The sequence below is a fragment of the Chenopodium album genome, chromosome 13, assembly GCF_948465745.1.
Source record: "Chenopodium album chromosome 13, dcCheAlbu1.1, whole genome shotgun sequence".
Lineage (NCBI taxonomy): Eukaryota > Viridiplantae > Streptophyta > Magnoliopsida > Caryophyllales > Amaranthaceae > Chenopodium > Chenopodium album.
This window is the reverse complement of record NC_137846.1, coordinates 14,145,362-14,166,824: the sequence shown is the minus strand read 5'-3', so window position 1 is coordinate 14,166,824 and position 21,463 is coordinate 14,145,362. Positions and strand designations below refer to the sequence as shown.

Sequence of the window (21,463 nt, the reverse complement as noted above, 5' to 3'; positions counted from 1 at the left end):
ATCATGAGAACAATTAAGGTACGACCACTAAACTTGACCACGATCGAGGGAATTCTCCTATACAAATTAAATAACCTTAATAAATATAAGGTAAGCAAAATAAACAGAAAACTATAAATAATACTCTACATGTGCATGAACTACCAAAATGTTAACTTATAAAACCAAACCTTTATGATAAATTATTAGTATTATCATAATAATAATAATAATATTAGTCCAAAATACTAGGAGTCTAGTACGTAATATAAATCAAACTCATACTTTACTTTTGGAGAAATCATGTATAATAATATAATTAATAGTAGTAATGGAGTACGCAGCGTTATTATGCATGGTATAAAACTTTGCATGCAAAGATGTTGGGATTGAGTAATGGTAAAAGATCAGGGGTGCATAGCACCTTACGGGTAATGATAAGGCTGGTGTCTAGTTGACGCGAGTCGACAGAGGTAAAACGGAGGACCGGAGGAGGGTAGTAGGCGACCAAAATGATGGGAAGCAACTAGGAAATGGTGGTCGGCTTGCGATGTGTCACGTAAGAAGAGAAGAGCAAGGAATTAAAAGGAAGAAGAGGGCGTGAGATAGAGAGTAGAGAAGGAGGTTTTCTGATTTTTTTTTGGTGTGAGGAATTTGTGAAGGATTGAGGGTTTATTAATAGTGTTTAGAGGGCGGAAAAGATAGATTTGAAGGTATGATAAATTTTGGGGTTTGTTAAAGTACTTGAATCAAATTAAGTCTAGATTAGTAGTTTGGTATAAAAGATGAGTATAAAGATTAGATAAAAGTTCATTTGATTAGAGGACTAGGAGGAGGAAGATAGGAATAAGATAATGAAAAGGGTTTAACGGTTAAGTAAAGAATAAGATAGAAATCACAAAAATTATTACTTAATTTTTTTTTCCAAGTTTTTTTACTGATTTTTATAAATTCTATTTTTTTTAAATCCAACGAAAATCATTAATTAGTTAGGAGAATAATTAAATTTGATAATTAAATCATTAAAATACAACTATAAAATATTTTAGATAATATCAAAATAGAAATTAGTTGTAAATCATCAACTAAGCTAAGGTTGTTAAGTATTATTAATTAAGATAAAATTCAGAAAATAATATAGTTAAGTTCAAAACGACGTATAAATTAATTAATTTAATATGGACTGTTGGACCGACCAAGATCATAAATTAATTTAAAACATGAAAATAGTTAATTGTTGAATAATTTTGGCACCAAAACTTAAAATATATTTTGGCTCCAAATTAAATATTTAAGAAATTACTAAAGTATTTCCAAAAATTCGGGGTATTACACTTCACTCCAAATTCAGACCAAGCTTCATTATATTGATTTTCAGTTGAAGATTCAATCAAATTTGTCCAATCAGACATAAACTCATCCCATTCATCACCATCATTTGCATTTTGCTAAAATATATTTTTTCAATATACTATACACACAGCAAATTACAAGTATTTGGAAAAACAACTTTAATTGCATTCATCAAAGCCAATTCTATCAGTCACAATTATCGATGGTTGCTTATCATAACCCAAAATCTTACCAAATTTTTGTAGCGCCCACACATAATTACTTTCTTCCTCTTTAGATAAGAATGAAAAACCGCAAAAGAATGACGTATTATAACTAGTAACTCCAATAATATCAAGTAAGCCATTTTATACTTGTTAGTCTTATAAGTGCATTCCATCACAAAAGTATACGAGTAAATTCTTGCTAATTCAAACAAACTTCGATGAGAAAACAACAAATGTGTCACATGTCCTTCATTATGATACTCAACATCATAGATAAAACCACCTTTATCAAGTTCATCCATCAAAGCTTGGATCATTGAATGATCTCCTAGCCCATCTTTAATAATTTTAGCCTTCACATTATAAAGTGTTCTAGATATTGCTTTTATATTAGAGTTACCTTTTCGAAGTTTTGTAAATATCTGTCGTGGAGCAATGTCAGCAACAATTATGTCTTTAATCTCAGTAACTTCCTCCCTCGAGAAACGATGGGCATAAGGATGTCATGAAATATCACTTGATAAATCATGGTTATGACTTACCCTCTCTAATGGTGAGATTTGAGTGAGTTTTTTTTTTTAGGAGAGAGAGAATATTTTTTGCAAAGGATATCAATAAGTTGGTATCTAAACTTAGCAACTCCAAAAGAAAGTTGCTAAGTTTAGATACTCAACTTTGAGTCTTATTTGGCAAAACGTGTGGGCCCTTATTAATATTATAATGTGTTTTGTAATTTATTTAAGTTTTAATTTTATTTTTTTTTCTAAAAAAAACTTATATTATGATTTGGTGGGCCATAAATTGAAAGTGACATTAGTATACTTTAGAAAGTCTCACCATTAGGAAATTAGACTTCATATGAGTTGCTAAATTGAGAAGTGGGTTGAGTATCACCATTGGAGGTAAAAAACAACTCATTTTGTATTTCAATACTCAAAGTTGAGTCTCACCATTGGAGATGGTCTTAGTCTTATGAGAGTGATCTTTAATTTCAAATCTCCAACTAGTGTCTTGGTTCATTTTTTTCCAAATTTGAAATGAACAATTCATTAATTGAGTTCTTGACTTTTTTATTTTTTATTTTTCCACTATTAGGGATGTGGCTATGATTTGTTCGATATGATCCACCCTAGTCACAACCAAATAATATCCTATTTATTTATTTTTGGATTTTTGAATCACCGTAACAAAGCATTATGAGTAGGCCATTCTCCAAACAGTCTCCAACAATGTATCTCTATTCGAAAATTTTTGTGATGGAAGTTGACACATATTAGTGGGAATTTGAGGAGGTTGATGATCATCAAATAGTAGTGAACCTATACGGTAAAAAAATTAAAGAAGAATAGTCAAACAAATACTCTTAATAATAAAAAAGCCATAAAAAATATATACTTAGCTTACTGCTTACAGATTAAGCCTTAAAAAATAATGTATTACCGATTTTAAAAAGAAATCTCTGAAACTCTATATGAAAATAATACTCTTATAATGCTGACTTTGGTAATATGAGTGATTCTAATTACTACATTCTACATAATTGCACTCTTTTGATTTTGATTAAAACAGCAAATAAAAATCTAATTTTATTGTACTACTTTTAATCTCTAAATTGTAAAAAGTTAAATTGAGAAATATAGTTTGCAAATAAATTGATTTGATACAAAGGTATGACAATATTGGAATCAACTTAATTGACTAATTATCAAGAATTATGAAAATTTCCCTTAAAAACCCTAGATTGTATAACTGAGTGAAACCCAATCCCCAATTACAAAGAATAAAAAAAAATAAAACAAGATCGAAATTATTACCATTAATATGAGAATTTGAAGAATAGTAGTCTCTATGGTCATTCTCCTCTATTACGTTCTGCAAATCATCTAGCCTAAAAAGTTCCCAAAATTCATTCTCATTAATCCCTTCAAAATCAGATTCTCCATTCATCTTCCTAATTATAATAAGGTCCAATTACAATTGAGGTATTTTGAAAAAGGTGAAGTTCCATGAAAAGGTAGAAGCTTTTGGGGTTAAGAGGTTAATGGTGGTGTGGGTGTGTAGTATGCGTACAAGAGTGGTTTGAGTAAAAAAGCAAAAATAATAATTTTTAAATTTTGGGAGTTGGGTAATTGTATAGCCACAAAAGTTAAAAAAAAAATATGAAAACAAAAGCTGAAATAAAGGAAATTAATTAACTAAAAAAAAAAAAGTTAGCATGTGTGACTTAAATGCAGTTGGAAGGAAACAGGAAAGTAAAAGTTTGGAGTGGGTGGGGCCCTAGGGGTGAAGGTGTGCAGATATCAAAATGTGGTGTGCGGAAATTAGCTCTCCTTATCAAGACATTTACAAATTACTAGCATTTATTGTACTTGCATAATTGAATACTTTACTTGATATTTGTTTATGCCAAAAATCGTCTAAGGAGACAACCCTTGGTGGGGACTTTGTTATGCGACTAGATTAGATGAATGAAGCGAAACACGAAAAATAAATGACGGAAAAAAAAAGAGAGACACAGTATGGTGATGCGGAAAACCCCTATAAAATGGGTAAAAACCGCAGTTGATTATGAGTCCACCAATCCACAATAGGTTGGGCATAAAGTCAATGATTACAAGTACATTATATATATGATAGTGTAAAGATGTAAGAAAAAAGAATACAAGATGGCCAAAAAGGGAGGAGATCGGAGCGGATATGATACTTTGACAATGGTCGGAGGAATAATTGAAGGCTACATATTTATGTGGGTTAGTGTACTTCTTGTATGACATGTGAGGGGTTCTTTGTGTATACAAGCATATGACTTATAATAAATTATGGTAGATTGACTAATAGATTATACAAGTGGAACTTGGAGTAGTAAGAATAAGAACAATGGCAGTTACACGAGCATTAATATGGCTTCGAATGATAGTAATAAGCTTGGTATATATTTCTTTTCTATAGTGGAATGTCTACATGGACAATGCCCAAAGGTTATCCATGCATACAACGACTTTAATTGACTTCTTAGTAATAGAGATTATCTCCTTAATTTTAGGGAGCATAACTAACCATTTTGATTGATTCGACCAATCTTGGTTGTTGATCGTAGGTCGTCAACATTGGTCAACGGATGCCCAAAATTACCCCTAACAATATTCACCTATTGATAATTTGTTATTTAGTATGAATTTAGGGTGCATTTGGCCCTTGATTTTGTAATTAATCATTATCTTAAATTATTATGAGCTTTGTTTTTATGGCCTTTTTTTTACTTTCCATGCGTTACGGGTTTATATTTGGGTTTTAATGCATATTGATGGTCAAAGGAAACCTATGAAGCTATAAAAAAAAGTTTTAAAAAAGAATAATGATGATAGAAGCAACAAAAGAGTGCCTTGGAGGTAGGTTGGAGTGAAATAAGAGTATTTGAAGAGTTTTGGAAGAATTTTTCTGCAAGGGTCAACTTCTATTGACCATATCCTTTTTTAACTCTGCATTTGAGGTGATTCAAATTATAATGAAGTGCTACTGCGCATGTCTTTAGGAGAGGCCGCACCAAACTCAGCTTTTCTTTCGAGAGCCCACTAACATTCTGGCCATCACATGTTTTAAGGTGGCGTGGCCTCTCCAGTCGCTTGGAGAGGTTGTGCCGTAGTTTTTCTACGATTTTTCTAACAGAGCTTTCGCTGTAATTTAGGGGTGATATAAATAGACCCCTTAGCTTAGTTTAAAAGGGGGGTGAACTTTTTTTGTAGTTTTAATCTTAGGTTAGGGGTTTTAGAGAGAAAACTGTTATTTTGTAGAGTGTAGGGAATATTTCAAGCATCCCACACTTGAGCCCCACTGTGATCATATACTTAATTATAGTAGCGTCCAAATGGAAGGAAGCTAGAGCAAAAGAGTCACCAACAAGTTTTAGGAACTTGTAAACCGTTCACAGGGTAAAGGTTACACTTCTTCACAATCCATGAGATTGCTAACTCCATAGTGGTCCAGAACCATGACTGGATATTCGGGGATGAAGGTACAAATCCAACCTAAAAGAGATTGAACCTGCCCTCAGACTAACATACAATCATTATATTAATCTTAACCCTGTTTAATCTATGTTGGTTAAATATTAATGCACAAACAAATCTATTATTGGCGATTACTTGAATTAAAATCATATTAGCCTAAATAAAATTTATTAATTATCTTATTAAGCGTGATTTCATGTACAAATTCCCTTTAAACCTGCAAGAGAGGGCGTGATCAAGCAATAACAATATATCAAGCAACATAATATTAACACAACAAATCATCATCATAAATATCAATCTTAATCTCATCAAAGCATAATAATATTATTTGCAAGATCCTAGGCATGATACTAACAAGATTAATAACAAATCCTAGCATGTCACTAAACAATAAAGATTAAAGCTTTATCCCTAACATGATACAAGAAGATAAGAAGCAAACTAATCATGATACTAGAAAGCAATAAATAACATCCTAACATGGTACTAGGAATTAATAAAATCTAAACATACTTTCTAAAGATATATAGCAATGAAACTACTTATTTTGTTGCCTCGTATCTCTTTCTAGCAAAACAATACACACGTTAGTAACTTCAATGAAAATATTAAATCAAACAATTAATTTAAATAATTAAAATAGGGATTTGGGACCAAACCCTCAGAAATTATCAACCTTTCATGTCTAGGGCGAAGACAACTTTGAGCTTGGCTAGGTGTATCTAAGTCTCGTGAATGAAGAATGTTGTACTTGAAGAGGCAATCAAGGTTTAGAAAAAGAGAGAGAAAGAATGAGCTTCTAGCTTAGAGAGAGAAAGAATAGAAAGATGATTGTTGATGATTCAAAACGGGAAATACGACTCTATTTATAGAGAAAAATCGTCCGTAAACAATAGAAAAGAGTCAGAATTTGAATCGGAGTAAAACTAGTTCTGGCGCGGCGCGACAGAGCTCTCGCGACGCGATAAAAAAGTTTTTTGCGGATTTTGTTTTTATCATATCTTTTGATCCAGAAGTCGAAGTAAGTCCTATAATATGTCGTTGGAAAGATATTGAAGTCTACTTTCCAACCCAATTAGAATCAGATTAGAATTTTTGTAAGAATAAAAGATATGGCCGAAATAGTGGAAGGGTGTCAGTTTTGAATAGAGTTTCGTATTTCTTTCATATCTTTTTCGTTATAGCTCGGAATTAATATTATAATATATCATTGGAAATATAATTTCAAGGGATATCCAACCATTTAAGATTTGGCTAAAAATTATGAGGTACGAAAATAATATCTGACTTTCTTTGAACGTCTTTCATTTCGAATAGAATTCGGACTTTCAAAAAGAGGAGTTTTATTCAATTTTAAACTCTTTAATCTTATCTTTTCAAAAAGGATAATTAAGAACTTTAAGAAACTTATAGAATCTTCTAATTAATCCTAATTGGTTTAGGAATATAATTAAGATTAATAGACCCTCCACATGATCATTGGGTCGCACATCAAACTCGTTTAGACCCAGTTTAGTATTTTAACCATAACTTCCTCGATATTCATCGAAATTGGGCTTATAATATATTGGCGGAAAGCCCTTTTCGAGCCCCATACAATTACACAATTATTGGACCATGATTATAGACTATACTATACTGGATAGGACGTTTTTCATAAATAGGATACGAAATGAATGATTTTCAAAAACAAAAATGAAATATTTTTATTAAAACATTTTAGAAAACAGAAGAATTCACGAGACTCTTCAACATTTCACCTTACTCGATATCAATGACGTGAAAAGTGCTCATCACTGGATTTGGTTTTTGGGGAGACACAATCAGGTGTCTACATAGAGAGAGAAAGTGAGAGAAACTTGTTGAATGCTTGGATTTTGAAGAATTAAAGGAAAGAAACTTGAAGATTTGAATGCTCCTTGCAATGATATTGAGAATTTCTTACTCTCTTATTTTATGCCTTAATTACTTGATTTTTTTTTTTATCTTTTTTTTAGTTTTATTACTTGTTTAAGTTAGATTAGTGTTTGATTTCATGTTCTTAGTTATTAATACTTTTAGTTTTTCAATTTATTATGATTTGTGAGTAGTTCTTTTACATGGGCCATGGATAAATTCACAAGTATTTGTGTTGCATGTGTTGATTTAGCCAATGTGGAGTATTAATTAGTTAGGTTTGTTTAAGGGGTTTTCATTGTTAGTTCTTGTGATTGATCACCATTAGACCTAATTTATTAGTCTTCTCAACAAAGGATCGAGAAATGAAATTGAGTTGTAGGCTCCCTTATGCTTATTTAACTACAATGTCATGAGAATATAGAAAAATCCAGTCAAGGGAATGTTCGTGTCATTGTGATTATGCTTTGATACTTGATATCATGTTTTGCAACCCTTTCCAAGATCATTTTTATTATTCTCATTGTTTGCAATTTTTTTCCTTATAACTCATAATAAAAAAAGACTTAACTTAGCTTATCATAAATCGATATTTAATATTACCAGGGCTTGTTCTGTTCAGCTTAATTTCAGTTCAGTTCCAATTAATTCAGTTCCTAATTTTTTATCTCATAACAATTCATTTCAGCTCTATTCAGTCCAGCCCCAATCAGTCCAGTTCAGTTCAATTATTTCAGTAAATCAAAACATGCCTTGTCCTTGTGGGATTGATCTTTGCTTGCCCTATCTACCTATAGAGAGACCAAGTTAGGTATTTTCTTTGTAGGCTCAACAACAATCTATCAGTTATACGCACTGACTTAGGCATTAGAGCAAGGTCGGATACACCCCGAGACCAATTAACGTGCTCTTTGGTGTAGGTGTTCTTAGCCCAATTACCCAATTGGATCAAACTTGCATTGTCTTCAACCCACTACTAAAGATCTTAGTCTAGACCATGTTGTATTTACCCAAAATAGTATTAAAGCTTATTTTGAAATGATGTCAGCTGTCTGAGAAGTGACCTTTGTCTCGACGTCGTCATTCATTGGCACAAATCTTCAAAGAGCTTCTTATCTCTCTAAATGAGAAATCTTCATGGATATGTTATTGGAGGCAACCGAAGTCATGTTGGTGACCGACGTCAATAAAGCAACCGATGAGGTTAGTTATCGTAAGAGTTTGTCGTGATCAAAATGCATCTTGACGCTCGGCATTAGTTGTACCCCCTCCATTCTTTTTATTCTTTACATTTAGACTTTTATGTTCAAATTTTAAACACTTTGACCATAAAAATTCACGAATGTATATGTCAAAACCATATCATGTGAGATCTTGTTAGATTCGACTTGGATATACTTCTAAATATTAATTTTTTAGATTTTTTTACTTAAGCCTTATTGAATACTCCGTATATTCGTGTCAACTCGTTTCAAAGGTGTGCATTGGATACAGTAAACTTCCAAGCGTAAAGAAGAGAATGAAGGGAGTATTTTCTGAGGCTGCCCCAGTTACTCAATTTGAGTTGTGAAATTTGTATCTCAAATGGCAATGCTGTAATTATAAGTTTTTTTTTTTTCAAATTTAAAAAAAATGTTTTACAGCATCAACCTTTGTTTCCTTTGTTATCCTTGCATCTGATACAACATTCTTTAACCTCCCTTATTCCATTCTCATCATCAATGGTAGACAAACCCAAACATTCACAACTAACACTATGCTTAACAACACTAACACCACAACAAACCCCAACACTACCATTTCTAGAATTTAATGAAAAACCCCAAGAAAAATATATCAATTATGACATGGTTAACTCTAAAATGGAAGGTGTTTACCTTCCACCACTCATTTCATTGACCTCCATTGAAAAATTCAAGCTCCATTATTGAAGAATTCATGCTCCATCGATGAAGAGAGAGGTAACGTTCGGTTAACATCTTCCAAGCCAAACATAAGCAAAAGAAGTTTGTTTTGTATCCCATCAGAGTGAGCAAAAAGACTAAAATACCCCTTTGAGAAACATATCTATATCTATACTCTATACTTTATTAATATTTAAAAACACAAACCATCATCCCATCATGCCACATGTCACCTCATTTAACCTTTTTTTTAAGTGAAATGCTATATACCGCCATTAAAATTGATCAAACCGCCATCATTTTAAGCAAAGAGACTTTCTTGCCCTTACTATTTTTTTTCCCATTTTCTTTCTCTAACGTTATTCCATCAACCACAACCAAGTTAACCACCACCAATCACGACACCGATACAACCTACGCCACCACGTCGACCATCACAACCCAAAACCACCGTGTCAACCATCACCTTCTACACTGGACATCCACAACGACAACGTAAAACACAAGAAAAATTGAAGAACTAATGATTTCAAGATTGAAACTGGAAAGAAATTGAACTGACGAATGCTTACCTCATTAGATAGATGGATAGGAGAACTAATTATGAAGTGCTTAATCAAACAATACTCGTAAATAACTCTGTACTCGACTAGTAGTCGGTTCCTTCTAAGATGTGTACGTTTTTAATAAAAAAAAAACTCAAGTGTCTACGAATTAGAACCTGTGTAAAATAATAATGATGGTTGGTAACCGGAGCTAAAAACCGGTTGCCCGCTGCCGATAACCGGATGCCAAATCTGGGTGATCGTGACAGTCAATCGGTTTTGACCGCCAGTTACCGTTGTGGTCAACCGGATTTCGCATTCGGTTACCGATAGCGGGCAACCCGTTTTCAGCTCCGGTCACCGGCAACCGATTGTATAAAATAATGAAAATCAGGGAAAAAAACCGGAAAACGTATTTCTACTCCAATCCACCCATTTCGCCACCTCTTGACACCCGCCTGATCGGCCGCCTGACTTTGAGCCGCCGCCGTCTTCCTCCGCCACCAACAACTGCTGGTAACCTCTAATATTTGGTTGACTGGTTGTGGTAGTTGTGTGGAAAAGGTTGGTGGTTGGGGTTTAGTAAGGGCAAGATTGACACTTTGCTTAAAATGATGGCGGTTTTGATAAATTTGGATGGCGGTATTTAACACCCCCTTTTTCAATCCCCTTTCTCATATTAAAAAAAAAAAAATACTGCTTTAATTCAATGCATGTATGTTGTTTGGTTCACTCCCCCAACTTAATATCTTCTGCAATTATATTCAATTTTTACCCCTTCTTCTCCTTTAACTATTCATTTTCCAATAAAAAAAATACTGTAAAATACAAACTTATATACTTCCTCCGTTAACGGTTAATTGCAACAAAGGGGGTGTGCACGGAACCCAAGGTAAAATTTCTTAACCATGATTAATAAAAAGTAAGGACATATACTTAATATTAATCCAACAAAAACAACCACCACAATTAAACAGAACCACCAAGCACCACCACCCACGCCACTACCACAAAACCAAAAACCACCACGAACCTAGAAACCACCCACGAACCCACCACCACGAACCCGGAAACCACCACCCACGAACCCAGAAACCACCACCCACAAACCCAATCCACCGCCTAGCTCACACACACGAACCCAAATCCACCACGAACCCACCAACACAAACCCCTGAACCCACCACCTAGCTTACCCACGCGAACCCACAATCACAAACCCACGAACCTACCACCTAAATTACCCACGCGAACCCAAATCCACATTCCACGAACTAACCCACCACCCACCACCCACGTGAACCACCACCACGAACCACGAACCCACAAAACCACAACCCATGAAGCACTTGCGCGACCCCCAAAACCCAGATCTGAAATTGAATAACTAAAAGGTGGTCTTCTTCTTCAATTGATGAGAATGGTTGAAGGAGGAGAGAGAAATATAATGGGGGAAATAAGAGATGAAGATGAAGAAGGAGGAGGAGAGAGAAAGATAATGGGGAATGGGGATGAATCTGATTTTAATTAAGTTAAATTAGAGTTATAATGATTTATAGTTATGTATAGTATTATGTGCTAATAATTTTTAAGTGAGGGTATTTTGGTCATTTTGGTAAAAGAAAACTTACCAAAAAAGAAAAGAAATTTCTTTGTTGCAATTAACCGTTAACGGAGGAAGTATCAATAACTTAATACTAAAATAGACACCGGGAGCGACACGTGTCACATCCTGGTGCTATTTTTTTTTGTTAATAGTTTATTCTATAATAATATCATTTCAAATCTTTTATATTATCTTTATGACAACTATATATTCCTTTTTATTTGGTGTTCATAATTATTTTATATATATACATTTACCAAAATAATTATTTCAACTTCTTTCAAAAAAAAAAAAAAAAAAAAAAAATCTCAACTCCTTTTTAACTATATTTTAAATGGAGTATTATTATATTTTGCCAAAAAAGTTATAATAAATTGATTTATATAATAGATGTTAAAGAAATTACTTTAAAACATCACTTAAATTTTATTTTTTTTTCAAATACCTCTAGATAATATTTTATTTCAATTTCAATTCAATATAACTATATATTCAAATTAATTACAATTTTATTTATGAAATTTTACTAATATACGTACATATATATTATCACAAACTGATATATTGCTATAAAATAAATGTTGTGTTTAACAAATGATTTTTTTAGATATAAAGGCGATATATTATTTGTAATTTTGTGTATGTTTGCACTTTTGCTAATAATTTTAATGGAGATTTTAGTTTGTTGTTCGATTGATTTTGATGTTTATTAAAAATGCATTTATAAATAAGTATTCACTAATATAACCACTAGACCTGATCAAGCCTCGCCTGAAAAATTCTCAAGTTCGGGCAGACAAAAAAATTCATTTTTTAGATATTTGTTGCTTTGCCTATTGATATATATTATGACATTATAATTTCTATATATTTGATTTGTATGTTTTATCAAATTTTATATGTTGGATATAATTAATTTTCTTAAAAAAATTAGACTTACCGTGTATGACATTTGTTTTTGAAATTGCTTGTATAACTTCATTGTTTCTCAAGGTCTTGGAATTCATTTGGTTACCCCTCTCGTATATTCTCTCCTTTGGGGGCACGTGGAACTCTCAACAATCGCCAGATATTTAAGCAGCGACTTCGTCGCCCGTAAAAACACCAATGTCCTAAACTCCACTCTAAAACTCAGAAACTCTTATGCTCATCAAATTCCACCCTAACACTTTTGCCAATTTCAATAACCATAACAAAGTTTCAATCTTTAGGGGTAAATTATCGAGTTTTTAGCAAAAATTAAGAGATGAGAAGAAGAAATCAACATGGAAATTTTTATAAAGATCCATGTTTGACAATGCACCAACCTTGGGCTTCTTTGCTTGTTTATGGTATTAAACGTATTGAAGGAAGATCTTGGCCTACTCCTATTAGGGGTAATTTTGCTTTATTTTCTATAATTGTTGATACCCAATTTTGATTTTAGGCTCTTGTTCAATTTATTAATTACCCAATTCGTTTTTTGTTTAATTTGTTTTGTTTTGATTTATATAGCTAGGTTCCGTTGGTACTTGGTAATAAGTTGAGTTCTTAGTTTTTTCTTGGGTGCATTTGGAGTTGCAGTCCAACTTGCATATGACACTGATTTGACTAATATATAGGTGAGCGAATTCGGGGTTTTTGGGTACCACTATTCAAAACACTGATTTGACTGTTAGATATTTGGTTTGTTTGTGATTTGTATAATTGTATACCTTGATACTTTAGATTATGAAATGATTAAGATGAATGAGTTTATGTTTTTATGGAATAGTATTGTTGTTGATGTTTGATATGATATCGCATTGGTTCCGAAATTGGCAAAAAGAAACTATACTAAATTTAAGAATGCTTGAAAATATTGAGTCAAAACCTCAAATTGTTGAAAATTTTGTGGTTAAGTAAATACGTATTTGGGTTGTGCAAAAAAGATCCTATATGCAAGTGCATGATGAACTTCAGGAGCACATACTTAAAAAGAAACGAATGTATCTCTCTTCATGTTCCATGCCCTTTTATCACAATGACATGTTCATTTATCATATTATGTTTTTTTTTTTTTTTTTTATTTTTTTTTATTTTTATATATATATATATATATATATATATATATATATATATATATATATATATATATATATATATATATATATATATATATATATATATATATATATATATACTTTTAGTTTGAATTACATGTTGTTTCAGGAGCGTACTGTGTATCATGTTCTCAAGCATAGGATCTAAGTGCATATCTATTAGATTATCTAGAGTTTCAACGATATATTTTCACACATAAAGTCTATGAGAGGGGAACCGGGGTGGAGTTGTGGCTAAATCATTTGACCCCTTAGTTTCCTTACCCTCTGTCCCATCGTGAGATAGGGCTTGATGTTGAAAAACCATGTAAAATAAATTGACCTATATGAAAAATGAACAAGATATGACATTTAAGTAGAATTTATCATATAGCTACAGGGTAACAACTAGTGTATCCCAATATAAGATCCTCTAAAAAAAGTATTCCTCTTATCCTATATAAGTTATATGTAAGTTGAAAAGACAAATATTATGAAGCGAACAAGATAATTCTTTTAATAGTGGTGAGGATAAGCTAAAAAGTTGTTAGTCTAACTCCCTCCTTTTAGTAAAAGGTTCTTGCATTTTCACCCAGGTTTTATTTTAAAACATTATCTTGTTTATTCTATGTCACTCATATTTTGTGGGGAAAAATTAATGTCAGATACTAACCTCCCTGAGTAAAAGATATCTACATATACGCTATGGATCACACCAAAATCTAACCTCACAATAATATCAGATCATGATTCTGTAATTGGTTATCATTTGTTGGAAGGTTAATATTGAATATTTTTGGATCAGCTAATTTTGCTTGTTGAAGGCAAGTCTAGCACTTTGGTAGCATGTGATAGTAATACTTACCAGATTGCTTGTGTATACGTGGGTTTTTCTTATGAGTTGAAAATAAATTTGATTGTAAAGATCTTTGGAATTGGAAGGTCGGCTTTGGATTCACGCTGCCAGTAAGGTCCCAGATGTGGCTACAATAAAAGCGATGGAAGAATTTTACAGGGAGATATATGCCGTGGACGGTGTGACTGATCTCAAGTTTCCTGAGCATTATCCAGTTTCAAGGCTTATAGGTACATCATCACATGATTCCGCAAGAAGACCAAAAAAAAGCTAAAGTACTCTCTTTATGCATGTTTTGTTGTGTATTGATGATGTTATATTCATTTAGGTTGTGTAGAAATTGCTGGCTGTCTTAGACGTGAAGAGCTGGCATCCTGGAAAGCAGTACCTGAAGGGGTAGGAAACACACCTCTTATCTTTTTTGTTTCTTTTATACTAATCAGAAATACTTGTATTTCGTGCTCCCTAAATTTCCTTTTTTTTTTTTTTTTTTTTCAATTTTTAACCATGCACATGTGGGATCAATAGGTGAGGCTGGAAGCACTGACAGATTTCTGTTGGCTGTGTGAACAACCTCAGGTATATTAAATTTTATTAGTGTTATAATTGAATTATAGATATTTTTACATTCATTTGTGATCTCCTTGAGAATGTTTTAGGTGAATTATTATTACTAAGCTTTGGTCCTTAATGCAGAAATTGATAGATCCTCTAAAAATGCGAGGTGATCAGGGTGTGTATAATCTGGAATGGAAGGTAAGTATATAATAATGCCTTTTTATTTCTTTTCTTTGCAGCTTTCTCCATGTTTATTACAGTTGATTTCTCTGCTTGTGGCAGGTAGCTGAGGCTGCGGTTATAAGTCTTCTTCATGTGGAAAGTCCACATTCAATAAAATTTCCACTCCCAAATCCAGCGAATCTCTATTCATTAAGGCCAGGATCCTTGCCTAGGGTTTTATCTGAAAATAACGTTCTAGGAGCTGCGATGTCACCAAGTTTAATTGCAGCCATAGATGGTGCAAGAGCAGCAGCTACGCAGTACACAAAAAAAGATACTAAACCTTTAAAAGACACCCCGCGTGACAATAAGGTTATTCATAAAGAACTGACACATAAGCTAAAAGGCGTTTCTGTGGAAGAGGATAGAGGAAAAACTGGTTTTGACATTGATTCCAATGGCAAGAGTGAAGGGATGAGCAAATCAGTTGACATGAAGAAACAGAAGCAGCTAGGTTCAAATTCCTCAAGTAGATTAGACCAGCACTCTGCTGGTTCTTCTCTGGTTAGTTTTCTTTTTTCTTTTTTTTTTTCTCTCTCTCTCTTGAGGTTTTATGATGAAACGGAGGTAGTATAAAAGATAAATCGTTGCAAATAATATGAAACGGAGGTAGTATAAAAGATTTTTAATTTTTGAATATGTTCTAGTATGGAACTGTGGACAAAATTTAGATGGCCATTATGAGTTGAGCTTTACTTTTATCCTTGTATGCTTATGAGTTTGTTTTAGGGAGCTTTTGGTGGTGGGTGAAAATTCATATGGAGGGACGAGGGGTGTGTTTGTTTGTAAAATGCACTTATATATCCAGTATAAATTTTATGTCCTAAACAATTCTGTGTAGATATATACCTGGTGCTTTAGAGCTAGCACATGTATAAGGTTGAAATTTGAAAAAGGCTTTATCATAGATATATGAAGCTGTGAAAGTGTAGCTGTAAATGAAGAATGATAGTGAATATGTCAGATACTTACTTTGGTTGATAAATTCTGTATAGATATATACCTACCTATGCTTGTTACCTATTCTGTAAGAATAGCTTCCTACAAAGTTTAAAGTTCGTACTTGAAGTAAAATGTGGGATTTACCTTGTGGAATGGTCTATGGGCATGTGTGAGGAGGCACCAGTGTTCATGCATCGGTTCTCGTCCAGTTGTTTTAGTGTCATGGCACTGAAGGCCTCTGGTAAGTCACTGAGTTGCAGCTCGGAGCTGCCCCACCTGGGCTATCGTGAGATGTGGTTGTGATGGGCGAGAAAATGGTAAAGCAGCTTAGCAGCCTGCATTAGGTACAGCAGGCATTAGGCGTGCTTGCTGTTGGATATGGCAATTGGACTGTTGCTAGGGCCACGAAGGCGTAGGGGCCAAAGTGGATTGATTGTTGCACTTTTTACTATAGTTTTATCATAGATTATCAATACCAAAACTTTCCATAGCAGTGCCTTTATGACTTCAATCAGGCTCACTGGAAGTGGCAGGATAGGGGATGTCATAGATTGATAGCTTCCTTTCGTACAATTTTGAAGATACTCTATTAGCGATGTCAATATACTGAGAATGAATCTAGCTATAAAAAGGTAGGTGGACTTGTTTATAGATTGGAAGAATATTTAGATGTTTGATCTATTTATGAAAGTGTGATTCTCAGCATACTGGTTGTTTTCCCTTGTTATACAAGCCTTATATTACTCCATAGTAAATATATAAAAGCTTGATAATTTGATTGAAAGTTTCTTAATTTGCTTTTGGTATTAACACATTAAAAGAAATTACCAACAATCGTCTTGGAAAAGCAGTCACTGAAAGTTGGACCTGTATCTTCTTTTCGTATGCTAGTGATCTGTAAAAATTAGATTAATTCCTAGAAGGTTGATTTATTGTAATCTGGTATGTGTGTTACATTGCTGTCTCAGCACTTTGATTAGTGATAAGTACACGTTTATATCTGTAAACCCTTATGTGGATATTTTGTCAAAGACTCACAATGTATAGGCGGTGTGTGAAACTTCGGATTATGAAAGTTGTCCTGCAAGGCTGCAACTACTTATAACTTACTTATATCTGTTGTGCCTGTGCCTAATACTCTCAGATTTGGTCTTTATACACGTTGCAACAGCTTTCTGCAGTAACAGTGCAGTTATATAATGAACTGATTTGTCTTGTGTCTCAGATTTTTTCTTCTGCCTTGAGGGGAATACGGCCAGCCTGAAACTGTGAACGGGCACATAGCAGGAAGCTTTGCTCATTAGGTAGACAGGGGTTAAAGTTATTGGCAATATAAAAGCAACAACAGCAACAAAATGGTCATAGGGTATGATTGTATATTGCTCTATCATCAGGATATAGATAGTTTGTGTATATATTTAGATAATTTGACATGGATAATCCAAAGTTTCACCCATTAAATTAGATTATCCTTATTTTTTAGTTATTCAGAAATAATCCCATTTTTTTTTTTTTTTTTTTTTTTTTTTTTTTTTTTTGTATATATATTTTCTTATTTTGGAGTACTAAATATTTGTAAGTCGAATACTCGAATTGCAATGTCTTGTTTATGTTGAAATTCCATTCTAGCTTTATTAATTATAGCTAAATATGAAATTCAGAAATTTGCTGTGCTTCGTAGAAAAATACAACTCACACTACTTGGTCACCGTAGCCTTATACATGGCGAGGTTGTTGAATGTGGATGTTATACTTCATGTATGCTTTTATATTAATGCTGGAAAATTGTTTATACTAGTAGTTTTGTTGATTATGTTGATTGCTGAGACTGCTAGGTTCGACAGTCTTTTAGGTAGGGAGCCAGGGAATTTGAGAATTTGAGAATTTGCTGTTACCGGTACAGAGTGCTTTGATGATAAATTATTGCAACTTTGAAAGCAATATGAGATCACCAAAGCACCAAAAAACAATTTTTTCAGGCACTTGATGAAATAGTTGTAGGCGCTGGATTTTATTTAAGAGACTCGAGATGTAGGTAACACTGAAAGCAACTCGAAAAAGCTATAGTGTTGAACTTCCGTGATAGATTTGATGATTGAGTGCCCAAATAACATCCCTAAGGCCGGGAGAGCATCCTATCGCTGAGCTGATGCACTGCTGTCTCCTGCTTAATTGTTTAACAGCATTGTACTAGCAGTGTTCTGATGCTTTACATAAGTTTGGATTAGTGGTAAATCTAGGATAGAGGCATAGAGCCACAATAATATAAATTCACATGAATAGTGCGAATCAGTTGAATCAGATATGTTCATTCGAATGTATAACAGGCACGTTGCTATTTCGGCAAATTAAATGATTGATGGTACGAATTGAACTTTGAAAGATATTGAATTTTCATTCAGGCATACATAACTAGTTTGAAATATTCGTTTCTGGTGGTAGACCTAAAACTAGTTATATATAAGAGATTAAGAGCTGCGTACTTATTCTAGCTTGAAGAATTCAGACATCAAGCTGCTGACCATTGTGTAGTTCAATCCTTCGATGTGGATGATCTTCTATTTATAACTAGCATGCAGAAATACTAAGCATAAGTTCATAACAACTAACAAGCATACATGGTTCCATAACCTGGATGACAATATCTGAAGGTGATTTCGTTGTTCCTCGTATTTATGTTGGTGTTAAGTGGATTATTGGTTTTGGTTTCTCACAAGAGAAGCGGTAAATACAAGTTGATACACAAAATTTGTTTATCACATGACAATTTTGTAAATAATCAACAACTTTTTCAATAAAAACGGGTCCCACAATGATGATAACTGGATAAAGTTGTTGATTTATTTACCAAAATGCCATGTGATAAACAAATTTCCAAAGATTAACTGGGGCTTCCTCCAAGAGAAGCCGTCACCAAACCGGCCACCCCCTAGAAATTCCAATGAACATTGTCGTGGTACGGTGTACCTCCTGCGTGATCACCATTTTCTACATATAGAGTATACAAAGTTGCTTAAACCTTGTGTTTAGTTGGTTATACGGAGTACTTATAAGTCGAGGATGAAAGAGTTCGTCAAGTTGAGTTTAGTCATAAGGGTATAGATTGTAACCATAAAAGACATAAAGTGTTGCATTAGGGTTTGGACATTTCTCCCCTTCATATTCTTGTAGCGTTTATAAAAATGTCAACTTTTCTTCTCTTTGATTGATCATTGATTTATGTTTTGTTGTCAATTTCATTGCAACCCATAAAATTATATACAGAGTACTAATTTTATTTCTATATTAAAATAAATGACTAAATTTGTTTGCTCACCCTTATAAATATAGAATTTATTCAATTTAAAACAATTACAATAACTACGCTACAATTTCTTGCACACATGCATGGTAGCCATTAAAAAACAATCCATATTTACCAAACTATTTGTCTAATTCAAAGAGTATGCTTCTAATCATAACCATCACCCATTCATGTAAATTATGGATACAAATATGAGGTATAACATACACATACTTTGCACGATCAAATAATTAATAACAAAATATGAAGGTGTTTTGGTTGTTCCTTGTAATAATCTTGGTTTTAAGTAATGGATTTCCGCAAAGGAATTCTGTTGTTTTAATGGCAACAGCGAGACCAACAACGGGTTATAGGCTAAGCCCCCCACTAGCCAATCTCTCGCCCCACCACCAAAACTACTCAGACCTTTCCCCGCCAATGCCGCCTTATGGTCGGAGATGATCCGAGAGCTTTGATCTTATCTCTAGTTTACGATTGAGCATATAATATGTTTATGTTATCCCTATAATTTCTAATTTTTTCGTATCAGGACCATCTCATGCATTACTGCATTAGTTTTGTGTCACTATCCTAACTTCTGTGCATCTTTATTTATTTTGTTTATACAATAATAAACAAAATTAGATTTGTGTCAAGTAATATACAAAGTATGTATATTAATTTTTTTGATTAGTTGAATCATGTAATATGCTCCAAAGTATATAAAATCTACGGTGTTAAAATGAGAATAATTTAATATGCATATTTAATTTTCTTAAAACAAAATGCATGTTGAGGTAAATTGAATTAAATAATGCACAACTACTGAAAGTAATATCATCGTGTAAATCAGTGTTGATATCATAGAATAGGGCCGTAGGGGATTAGGGGGTACCCGATCATTTCTTTTGAAAGTACCCTACCAATTGAAAGTAATATCATCGTGTAAATCAGTATTCATCATGGTGATCATGGTTTACAGAAATCTAATTTTTACATACTACCTAGTACCTAATAATTCTAAATTTGACAATGTTAGTTTAGATGAACTACTACAAGAGGGGGGGTGAATGGTAGTAGGTTCCAATCGCTGAACTTAAGCGGAAATAAACAATTAAAGCGTAAAGGAACTTAAAGCACACAGCAAGTTTTACGAGGAAACCATCCAGTGCCTAACTGGAAGTAAAACCTCGGCCCTATTGGGACTTATAAACAAATTCCACTATAATAGGCAACTCTCCTAGTACAACCTATTACACAGACCTTTGCTTCGCAAGTTCCTCTTAAGACACTTGCTGATTGACAGGAACCTATCCTATCAGACCTAAGACAAACTCAGGCACCTTTTTCGACCCAAGACACACTCAGGTTCCTTTCTCGACCTAAGACACACTCAGGTTCCTTTTTCCCACTTGCAACCCAAGACACACTCGGGGTGACTAACTACCACTCGAATTTTACGAGATTTCAAACTCATCACTTGTGTGAATTTAAGAGAATTCACAATCTCACCCCAAAATACAAAACACTCAAAAACCCTTTTTCCCATTACAAGATCTCATTGAATATCCCTAAATACATATCTATGAATAAAGAGATAAAACTAATATGTTGAACACTCGAGACCTGTCTGGAACTCACTGGACATACTGTAACCAAAACCTGATAGGAACTTTGACCAGGAGAACTGACTTAGCTTCGTGGTGAAGGATAAAACCATTAAGCACGACCACTACACTTCGTCAGCCTCAACTTTGAATGAATACTTATGAGCATATTTATAGTACACTCGAAATATTCATTTCATCTTGAAAAAGATAGATTTTCTGAAAAGATAAGTTTAAAAGATATTTTCTAAAAACAAGTTTTCCGAAAATATATCTTTTTGTTCAGAATAAAATCTGTCAATAATAATAAGATAACTTAGCATAAAATCAGCTTTTATTCCAATCTTATCTTTTAGTTTAAAAATACTTTTTAAACAAAATTTATCTTTTTCCAAAAGGGATTTATTAGAAGATAAATATCTTTGTTCAGTAAAAC

General features: G+C 33.3%; 1 protein-coding gene across 1 annotated transcript; it reads left to right on the top strand.

The window, feature by feature from the left end:
* The first annotated feature begins 12,586 nt into the window (after positions 1-12,586).
* Positions 12,587-17,684, top strand: LOC145576370 (uncharacterized). The gene is made up of 7 exons (XM_081634139.1): positions 12,587-12,875; positions 14,502-14,645; positions 14,744-14,811; positions 14,944-14,994; positions 15,112-15,171; positions 15,256-15,699; positions 17,363-17,684. Exons 1-7 carry the CDS (start codon positions 12,746-12,748, stop codon positions 17,399-17,401), a joined length of 936 nt encoding a protein of 311 aa, XP_081490265.1. The 5' UTR covers positions 12,587-12,745; the 3' UTR covers positions 17,402-17,684.
* The last annotated feature ends 3,779 nt before the right edge of the window (positions 17,685-21,463 follow it).